Raw genomic sequence first — 10920 nt, 5'->3', positions numbered from 1 at the left:
AGTAGGTGCTTAATCCTGAACTGCCCAGTTCGCACAGTAAGCACGATTTCCTCCATTTCCAGGTCCCAGGCATGAGCCTGGAGCAAAGCCTTGAGTGACTTCCAAATGGAACACAGTTGTTTCAGGTCTAGGTCACCTGAGTTAAGGGAGCTGTGACGTCACGCGGCCGTGACATCATGTAGCGGCGGTTCTCACGGGTGGGGGCTGGGAGGGGCGGGGGGGGGGGTGCGGACAAAGGGGCCCTGCGCTTCCCTAGCGCGCGCCCTGGCTGACTGGCGGGCCACATCTGGAATTCATTGCAAGTCGCCGCCGGAAAGAGGAGGAGAGAAGGGCGGGGCGAGCAGGGAGTGGGGGCCGGAGGCGGCGGCTCTGCCCGCCTCCCTCTTGTCCTGGGTCCCCAACTACGGGACGTAGACCGAGCCCAGCCAGCAGCCTCCAAATCCAGCCACTGGCTGTCCCGGGGCGCAGACGCCAAGGCCACTCAGGCCAGGGCAGGGACCCCGGCCGGCCTAGCCAGGTGAGCTCGCGGGGCAAGCGGAGGTTGCGATCTGGGCGGGCCGCGGTCCACTGAGACTGCGGGGATTCGAGCTGGGGGCCCAGCCCGGGGTCAGGCGTTCATGCCGGCGTTGCACGCGCTGCTCCAGGCTCTGTTGCACCGAGGGGACCGATCACCCACTGTGCGCCCGTGTCCATCCACCACTCCAGGCAGCCTCCCACCTACTCAGTGACGCACCCCCAGACCGAGCTCCCTGCCTTCCTGGGGCAGGAAGTTGGTGCTGAAGAGAAAGGCGGAATCCGAGTGCTTTGGGTTGGCGACTTTGCAAGACAGGATGGGGTTCTCAGGAGGCAGGCTTTGGGGCAGTGGGATTGTTGGGGAGAGGTACAGCATCCTTCTCGTCTCCGGCTTGAGCTAGATCTAAAGGTGCTACGTACGAGCAGCGGACGCTCGGAGTTCATGGGCGGGGTCCCCAGGGTAGGCCGTCGCCCCACCACCTGTGAGGTTAGTTTATTGCCTCAGTTTCCCTGAGTTGCCCCTCTCCTCTGGTCTCCCTTTCCGGAGCATTGTTTTGTTTCAGAAGGAAAGGAACAGTAGTAAATAGTCCAGGCGCCTCCTCTTCTATCCTAGTCCAGGAATGGGGCGTGGGATAAAGGAAGGCACGCGTGGTGTGGAGTCCACATTGTCGCCGGCTACAGAGCATTGGGACCTCGCCCCCTTCTCGGGCACCGGTTGACTCATCCGGGGATTTCCACCTCCCCTCTTCACCCCTATTTCTATCCTTGTTAGGTGCCCAAGGCGACACTCTCTGAGCCCATGGTCTCCTGTGGCGGGGACGCGAAGCATCACTGCGGGTGGTGGTGGTGGTGGCGGGGAATGCAGCTGCTGCAGCTTGGGTCTTTCCCTCTCCCAGTGCCCGGGGAATCTAGGTGTGGGGGCCCTCTGCTGGGATGCAGAGGTGTCGCCTCCCCCTGTTGCCTGGTGCGGGGAAGGGAGCATCCTGCAGCGCGTGTCGGGGTCTCGGGAGAGAGATGGCGCCGCCCCAGAGCGAGAGAGTGTGGATACCGCGCATTCCTCGGCCTGATAAGGAGCTGGAGAGTGCTGCCTGGGCCGGGCGGGTCTTACCACCGTCGCTATGGAGACGGGCCTGGCTTCTTCGCCTAGTGGTTGAGTTGGGGTGCTGCTAGGGGACTAAGATGTCCCCAAACTCGCATGGGAGCCCTCCAACTTGCGGCCCTTTCATTCATTCTTGCGCCTGCCTACTTTGCATCTGGAGAAGAGGCTGAGCGCGAACTTGATAGCTAGCCTCATGGGGTACAGAAAACAAGATAATTTCTGATGATAAAGTCAGATGCTCTAATAGAAAGGATTCGGAGGTGGGCTGGACTGGACACGATGCCCCATGCCTTTAATCCCAACACTCTAGAGACTGAGGTAGGAATATTCTTGCTAGTTTGAGGCCAGACTGATCTACATAGTGAGTTCCTGGTCAGTCTGGGATACGCAGTTAAGACTCTGTCTTAAAAACAAAACCAAAAGAGGAGTTCCTGAAGACCTAGAAAGTGATTTTCAAATGAAATCTAAAGATGAGATAGTTTGCCGGAAAAAGTGTGTGTGTGTGTGTGTATGTGTACGTATGTACGAGGGTGGTGTCTGTGGGATATACCAATGAAAACTACCAAATTACGGGAAGGGCCTGAGGTAGAGACTCAAATGGTCCTTGGGAGGCTAGTGAGGCATATCCCTGGGGGCAGGAGCTACATCACTGGGGCCTCAGGGAGCCTTAGAATGTCTAGGGTTGGGGGGGGGGGGAGAAGATGAAGGTCTCAGTTTAGCCAGTTCTCCCCTGCAGGCATGGTGGGCAGCAGCAGTGTGCAAGGGGCTACAACCACACAGCAACCAAGAGAAAGAAAAGGTGAGTGCCTGCTGGGGAGGAATGGAGCTGGGAGGGAGAGGAGCAGAGCCGCAGAGCCACCAGGCCTTCCTCTAGCCTTCCTTTCCCCTAATCTGTAGCTAAGCAGTAGTATCCGTGTCCGGACAGCCCTCTTCCCTCTCCCCAAAGCCTCTCGCTTGCCCCTCTTCCTTGTGTGTTCTTTGTTCTTGTGTGAACTCAGGGCTTCAAAATGAGGTTGTGCCCCTGGCTTACACAGAGCTCCCTTTCTTAATTTTATTTATTTATAGACAGAGTCTCACTATGTAGTCCTGGCTGTCCTGAAACTCACTCTGTAGATCATGCTGGCCTCACAGAAATCCACCTGCCTCTTTCTCCCAAATCCTAGGATTAAAAATGCCACACCAGGCTTTTTAATATGCATACATTTTAAAGGTTACATGTATTTATTTGGTGGGTGTGTCTGTATGGGCATGTATGCTTCATGGCATGAGTGTGGAGGCAGAAGATAACTTTTGGGAGGCAGTCCTTTCTCCCACTGTGTGGGTCCTGGGGCTGGATCAAGTCTTCAAGCTTGGTGACAGGTACCTTTAGCCAATGAGCTATCTCAGCATCTCCCAGTCCTCTCCCTATGCTACCCAAGCTAATCTTCATCATGTTATGTAGCCTAGGCTGGTCTTGAACTCTCCAGCTTTCTTCCTCAGCTTCCTGTGTGGCTGGGATTATAGGTGTGAACCACCTGGTCAGGTTCATTTTCAGTTCAGAGACTAGTGGCATCTTCCCCTGTTCCTGAGAAGCAGTCTGAACCGCTGTGGTGGAGGGGGACAGGAGAATAGACTTGAGGGTTTAGCTGGTTCGTGGAGTTTGAACAAAGGGAGGAGGCCAAGCCAACTTCTATCCGCCTGGAGAGTGTCTCTTCCTCCAAGGCTCCAGCCCTTGGACCCAGCTTCCTCTTTCAGGGAGTCCTTAATCCGCTTAAACTCTTTGGTTAGAAAGGTTCTAGAAGGGAAGAGGACACTGGGGAGACAGCCTGAACCCCTTTTCCCCCTCCTTACTAGGACAGTGCATGTGTGTGTGTGTCTCTGTGTGTATGTGTATTCATGTGTGCAGTCTTAGCCTCTGCACAGCTGCGAGTATAGCACTCAGTGTCTTCCGCCCCCGGGAAGATAGACATTCTGGTCAGTCCCTGGGGTGTTCGGGCGGGGCTGGTCACATTTATTTCTGCAGGAAACGGCCGTAATTCTTTCTCTTCTACACTGCCAGACTGGAGAAGGGGTGGTGGCCATCCTTGGGAGTCTGAAAGGGGGGATAAGGAGCACACCCTGGGCTTCTCGCCCACTAGCCTGGCAATTGGAAGGGGGGTTGATTCTCAATGATGAACCCCAAGAGGGGCCCATATGATCAGGGCAGCCCGGAGGCGTCTGAGGGAGGGTGACCCAGCGGTTAGGCTTTGGTTCAAATTAGCCCCACGGGGACTATCACTCTGGAAGAGCAAGTCCTAGTAGCTTTTAAAAGGGAATCACTGTAAGATTCGTCCCAGAGCGCCCCCAGCTGGACCAATCGGATGCCGAGGATGCACCCTGGGATTGAAAATGAGCCAATCAGGTTCCGGGTTGCCTTGGCCTGAAGACCTGGCTCGGTAAAAAGGCTGTGGCCTGGGCCAAACTGGCTTGGGACCGGCTGCGACGAGCTGAGGGCATTGGGGCACCCGGGGCTCTGTCCAGGCAGGGGAAACAAGGGGCCTCTGTGTGAAGATCAGGGTGGGGCAGCTGTCCCCGAGGACACGTACAAGCTCTTCTCTGTTCCCAAAGTAGGACGGATGTCCCCTCGCCTTAGGGGGTGGGGAGCAGCTGTGTCTGTAAACCCCCTTCACAGGCCAGGGTGTCCCACCGATGGGGCATCCTGGAGACCCCGGAAGACCCTCATCATCCTCAGAGCTCACTAGGAACCGGCTCTACCAGCCAGCTTCTGGAACGGTGCTCTTTCTGGGAAACACGTGGCCCTTGTCAGGCCTCTTTCCAAGCCTAGACTTGGGAGAGTTCTTAGCATGTGGCCCCTCCCTGTAACCAAGGAAGGGAGCCTTCTCTGTACACTGAGCCAGCCCCTCCTAGATTCCCCCTACCGCTCTCAACTGGCCGCGGTGTGCTCAGCATCTCATGTTCTCTGCCCACACAGGTCCCCTCCCCTATCCCTTCCCCGGCTCAGCTCAATTTTCCTGAGAGGAGGGGTGGGTGACTCAGACTTTCATGGAAACAAGTTTCTAACCCCCCTCCCGGCCCCTCTGCAGAGGCTGCTGTGGGGCGGGGGGTGGGGGCTTTTCACAGTTCACGTGACTTCAGCAGCTGCCTCATCTTGGCCAGGACCTCCGAGACCCTCATTCTCTCCATTCCCACCCCCAGACTTGTCCACAGCGGATATGATAGGGCTCCTCAATGTTTGTTCCCGGGGCTTGACACATCTGGATTGCATCTTGGCACTGGAGGGAGTGCCAGCGCTCTGCCCACCCCCCTGGACCTAGTGTCCTTGGGTATTGTGAGTTGGTGATGGGAACCGGCTGTGGGAGTGGGGCTTTTGGTGGGGGGCGGGGCTAAGTCAGCATCCTTTTTCAGAATATGGAGTAGAGGGAGGCAGCCCCAAAGCTTGTGTGTGCTGGGAAAGGGGCCGCTGAAGACATTAGCCAAAGCTTGTTTGATATTTCCTATATGTGTTGTGTGTGCAGGTACATGTACACCTATGCACGGGGGAGCATAGGACGAGTTCACCTATTGCTCCTCAGATTACATCCCACCCTGTTTTCTTTGTTTTTAAGAGAGATCTCTCAATGGCTTGAAACTCTCTGGGCAGTTTAGGCTGAATGACCAACCAGTGGACCCCCGGGGATCTTCCTGTCTGCTTGCCCAGTGCTGCTGGGGTTACAAGTCTGAGCCATTGCCCTTGGCTTTTTTTTTTTTTTTTTTTGTGGGTGCTGGAGTTTCTTTGAGCTTTCAGGGGGATCCACCTGTCCTGTTGCTGTCTTTATTTAACACGGCAATCAAGCTCAGGTCTTCATGGCTAGGAGGCATGCGCTTTACCCACCAGCCCCTGTGCAACTTTCACTTTTTTCTCCTTCTCTTTTTTACCCTTCTTGCCTTTTCTTTTTAAAGTTTCTTATGTTTATTATTATGGGGGGGGGGATAATGTATATGTGTGTGGGCACACCCATGCCACAGGCACCCAAGAAGAAGGTCAGAGTATAATTTTGGGGAGTCAGTTCTCTTCTTCTACCATGACTTTGGGGAATCCAACTTAGGGTGTCAGGCTTGCTCTGCAAGTGTCTCTACCCATTCAGCCATTTTGCATGTCCCCAGCGTCCTGTCTGATCTTGCTCTTGCCCAGGCTGGTGGTGAACTCTTAGGCTCTAAGCCATTCCCCCACCTTAGCCCCTAGGTGCTGTGATTACAGGTGCACATCACCACCCAGTTCTCACACACCCTTGAAAAGGATTTCCCCATCCCTTATGAAAGGGTCCTTTTGGTATCCATTGCTGATATGTAGAGATCAAGAGGCTGAGCCTTCAGCTGCTCAGTCTCAACAGTCAGAATTGGAGTGGGAACAGATGAACTCTGTTTTGCCATCGAAGTCTATGTCCTTCAAGATAGTGCAGCTCTGGGAGGCTTGGACTTCAGGGTGTCTCCCCAAGTCCTTATCTTTGGGTGTGCCCATGGCTTCAAGGCTTAGAGCCATCCTGGAATCAGGCAGTGGGTGGTAATGGCCAGGGATTGGTGCTGCTGGTAGTAAGAATCTCGCTGACCCAGGTCAGTAGGTGGCAAGAAGCCTGAGGCGCCTGTGTGTAGGACAGAAGTGACAAGCTGCCCAAGCCCTACCTCAGGCTTGCTCTATAGAAGGCAGAGAGGTTGCTAGAAGTCCCCAGAATCTTCTATCGGTTCCTTTCTTTCTTCTTGAGATAAGGTCTTGTAATATACCCCAGGCTGGCTGTCTCTGCCTCCTGAGCGCACTACTATGCCTGACTTTTTAAAAAGTTTTTAAAGTAAGTTTTTATTAATTTAAATAAAAAGTTATATCATTTTCCCCCTTCCCATCATCCCTCCATCCCTTGCAACCACCCTCTTCTCTTTCAAATTCATGGCCTCTATTTCTTTTTCTCTTCTCTCTATATATATTCCTAAATATATAAACACCACCTGTTCAGTCCAGATAATGTTACTTGTATGAATATGATTTCAGGCTATACATGGTGGCGCATACCTTTAATCCTAGCACTTGGGAGGCAGAGGCAGGCGAGTCTTTGAATTCAAGGCTAACCTGATCCAGGACAGTCAGGGCTACACAGAGAAACCCTGTCTCAGAAAGAGAAAAAGAAAGAAAAAAAAGGAAAATAATGAATATGATATCATGATTGACCTCTTGGTATTGGCTGGCTTCCTTCCTTTCTTTCTTTCTTTCTTTTAGTATTTTACTGTGTATCTCTGGCCAACTGGCCTGGAACTCACTATGTAGACCAGACTGGCCTCAAACTCAGAGATCTGTGCTTAAAGGTGTGCATACCCACACCAATCCTACTTGTGGGGTTGTTTTCGAGATTCATCTTGTAACCCAGACTGTCTTTCCGAACTGGCTTCATTATGTAGTCAAAGATGACCAATGCCTCGGTCCTGCCTCTATCTCCTACTCGATGGAATTGCAGGTGTGAACCACCATGTTTTGCTTATGCCCTGCTGGGGACAGAACCCTGGGTTTCATTCACATTAGGTAAGTGAGCTACAACTCTAACACTTGGTTTTTTGTTTTGAGACAGAATCTCACTATGTAGACCTTGCATGGTATAACAGACCTTTGATCCCAGGCTGGGAGACAGAGGCAGGTAAAGCAGAGCTCTGTGAGTTCCAGGCCAGCAGGACTATACAGTGAAACCCTGTCTTAAAGCAAAACAGCAAAGGCAACAACGGAAGCAGGGAAACATTGCTCAGGACTTATTGGCTGTGGACCTAATACTTGCAAGCTTGGTGACCTTAAAAAAAATAAATTGATTGGCATTGGTGGTGCGCGCCTTCTTTAATCCCAGAATTTGGGAGGCAGAGATGGGTGGATCTCTGTGAGTTCAAGGCCAGCCTGGTCTACAACCAGGGCTACACAAAGAAACCCTGTCTCGAAAGGAAAGCAACAACAAAACACACACAAAAAGAAAAAATGAACTAACTTCTCTAAGCATCCTATCTGTCACATGGAGGCGGGGGACAGTAACGATTGCAGCTTTCCTGGCGTCACTCTGAGGACTCAGCTAGACCCTGAGCCTCTGTAGTCCAAGCCACAGCTCTAACCTGTTATCCCTTTTCTGTCCCTCTTCTCTGCAGTTCTCATCCCCATGGCCCCAGCCGGCCACTGAGCCCCACCATGGGTGGCTTATACTCAGAGTACCTCAATTCTGAGAAGGTTGTGGAACACTACAATTACACCAAAGAGACGCTGGACATGCAGGAGACATCCTCCCGCAAGGTGGCCTCGGCCTTCATCATCCTTCTCTGCTGTGCCATCGTGGTGGAGAACCTTCTGGTGCTGATCGCAGTGGCAAGGAACAGCAAGTTACACTCAGCAATGTACCTGTTTCTTGGCAACCTGGCTGCCTCCGACCTGCTGGCAGGTGTGGCCTTCGTGGCCAACACCTTGCTCTCGGGCCCTGTCACTCTGTCACTGACTCCTTTGCAGTGGTTCGCCCGAGAGGGTTCAGCCTTCATCACTCTCTCTGCCTCGGTCTTCAGCCTCCTGGCTATTGCCATTGAGAGACACGTGGCCATCGCCAAGGTCAAGCTTTATGGCAGTGACAAAAGCTGTCGAATGTTGATGCTCATTGGGGCCTCTTGGCTGATGTCGCTGATTCTGGGTGGCTTGCCCATCCTGGGCTGGAATTGTCTGGACCATCTGGAGGCCTGCTCCACTGTCCTGCCTCTCTATGCCAAGCAGTATGTGCTCTGTGTGGTCACCATCTTTTCGGTCATCTTATTGGCTATCGTGGCACTGTATGTTCGAATCTACTTTGTCGTCCGTTCCAGCCATGCCGATATTGCTGGTCCCCAGACACTGGCCCTGCTCAAGACGGTCACCATCGTACTAGGTGTTTTCATCATCTGCTGGCTCCCAGCCTTTAGCATTCTTCTTTTAGACTTCACCTGTCCCGTCCGGGCCTGTCCTATCCTCTACAAAGCCCATTATTTTTTTGCCTTTGCCACCCTCAACTCGCTACTCAACCCTGTCATCTATACGTGGTGTAGCCGGGACCTTCGGAGGGAGGTGCTGAGGCCCCTGCAGTGCTGGCGGCGGAGGAAGGGGATGACAGGTCGTCGAGGTGGGACCCCAGGTCACCGGCTCCTGCCCCTCCGCAGCTCCAGCTCCCTGGAGAGGGGCTTGCACATGCCTACGTCACCCACGTTTCTGGAGGGCAACACAGTGGTCTGAAGGGAAGGGGTAAACTGACAGATAAGCAAGCTACAGAGAGCTCTGTGAGGAGAGACCAGGTGACCTCGTGTGTCCCTCAGCACCACAGGCCTAGTGCAACTGACCACGGCTCATAGGTCAGGTGCCAGCGGAGGCGCTGACTAAACAGGTTGCAGCACCGTGACTGGGGACTGTTAAGGGTCTAGGGGGACAGCAGGCTGGATTAGGGCTGGAGCATTTGCCACTTGGTACAAAGGGTGTCAACATCCTGTCCTACCTTCCAGCTACCTGGCTCCCTTCCTGCCTCCTTTTCAAATAGGGCCACTCTATGTTGCCCTGGTTGGCCTAGAACTTGCTATTCAGACCAGGCTGGCTTGGAACTCAGAGAGGTCACCCGTCTCTGCCTTCTGAGTGCTGGGATTTTAAAGCTGTGTACCACCACACCCAGCTCCAGCCACCTTCCATAGATAACCTTAGGCCACTTGTGGAAACACTGTCCCCAGGGGACCCAAGGGTTCCTCCCTGTCTGAGGTCTGAATCCACAGCTTCCCCAATTTCACCAACTCAGTTGTCTCTTCCCTTTCCTTTCATGTTCGGGGAAAGGAAACCACTGTGGTGGCAGGGGGGAGGAGCCTGGAATCCCAGCCTCCATCCTCAGACCTCACTGGCTACTTTATTGGAGCACACAGAGGGGTCGGATCAGTTGAGGGCTGGGGAAATCAATGTGGAGCAGGAGGTTTTGGTCTTCAAGTGAGAAAACTCTAGGGGAGGTATTGGTCATTCTTGGAACTCCTATCCCCAAATCTAGCCTTCCTCCCCACAAACTTTTCCCACCTTCCCACTTTCTTCCTACCCCATGTACCAGGTCCCTTAAGGCAGGGCAGCCTGAACCAGTGTGACCACTTGTAAATTGTCTTTGTCATTTTAAAAATTGTGACAGGGTCTCATATAGCCCAGGCTGGCCTCCAATTCGCCGTGTAGCCAAGGCTTTGGACTTCGGATCCTCCTGTCTGTACTTCCTGAGTGCTGGAATCATGGGGGTGCACCACCAGCACCTGTCTTGCAAGTTATCGTGAATAACATAGTTAACAGAGACTATGTGAGGTGGCCAAGGACATTCCCAAGTACTCATATGTAACCTTCCCTTGAAGGACTTTGCTAAATCCTGTGGAGAAATAGAAAGTCCAATGCGGTACAAACTGTATTTATATATGTCTTTGTGCCAGTGTGTGGGGTCTGTGACCTGTCCCATGGTGGGTGCTGTCTGACATCTCATTTTCACATCCAGGTTGAAACTGCCAGAGAGATGGGGTGGGGGTGTCTGGCCATGTGCAGGCCCCTTGGGGATTGCTGGTTCATCTCTTCCACACATAGATATCTCTGCCTCAAAGAAATCTGTGAAAGAAAAGGCTGAGAAGGGAAATTTGGGATGCAAGGAGCCAGTTGGGAGTGTGTCTCCCCTCATTGGTTTCCCAGATATCCCCCTTGTGCTGGAGACCCAGATCGGGGCCAATAAACAGTTCCGTTTCTCTTGCTGCTGGCAGTTATGGGTTTTGTGTGTGTGTGTGTGTGTGTGTGTGTGTTTTTGAGAGAGAGAGAGAGAGAGAGAGAGAGAGAGAACCTTTTCTTCCTCTCGGTGTCCATGGCCTAGGCACCTCAGCCTCTTCCATTTCTCTATTCCGTACCCCCATCCCAACTCTTAGCTCCAGCTGAGCTGGAATCGTATTCCATGACTTCTGAGAACTCAGGAACCTGCCTTGACCTTTTCCCTGAGGCTGTTTGGGAGGTTGTCTTACTCCTCACAGTGATTCATTAGGCCCAGGGCCTCCATGGTTTCCTTCAAAGGCACACCTTAGCAGGTGAGATGGGGCTGTTCTCCCTTCTAAGTCTGTGCACACACAGCCTGCGGAATTGGAGAGGTGGTTTAGGAGCCCAGCCACTCCTACTTCCCAAGTCTGACCAACCGCCACCGCCACCTCACCTCTTTCTTCTCCTTTTAATTCTTTAAGGTAGGGTTTCTCTGTGTAACAGCTCTGACTGTCTTCTGGAACTTGCTCTATAGGGCAGGCTGGCCTCCAACTCACAGAGATTCACCTGCCTCTGC

At 53.1% G+C, this 10920-nt stretch overlaps 1 protein-coding gene across 1 annotated transcript; it reads left to right on the top strand.

Annotated features, from left to right (window-relative positions):
* Positions 1 to 355: 355 nt before the first annotated feature.
* Positions 356 to 10337, top strand: S1pr2 (sphingosine-1-phosphate receptor 2). The gene is made up of 2 exons (XM_041657328.1): positions 356 to 517; positions 7739 to 10337. Exon 2 carries the CDS (start codon positions 7779 to 7781, stop codon positions 8835 to 8837), a length of 1059 nt encoding a protein of 352 aa, XP_041513262.1. The 5' UTR covers positions 356 to 517; positions 7739 to 7778; the 3' UTR covers positions 8838 to 10337.
* Positions 10338 to 10920: the final 583 nt, after the last annotated feature.

This window comes from Microtus oregoni, unplaced genomic scaffold (genome assembly GCF_018167655.1).
Source record: "Microtus oregoni isolate MIOR12 unplaced genomic scaffold, Mior012 000008F_ref0000371, whole genome shotgun sequence".
Lineage (NCBI taxonomy): Eukaryota > Metazoa > Chordata > Mammalia > Rodentia > Cricetidae > Microtus > Microtus oregoni.
This window is presented reverse-complemented; position numbering and strand designations above follow the sequence as displayed.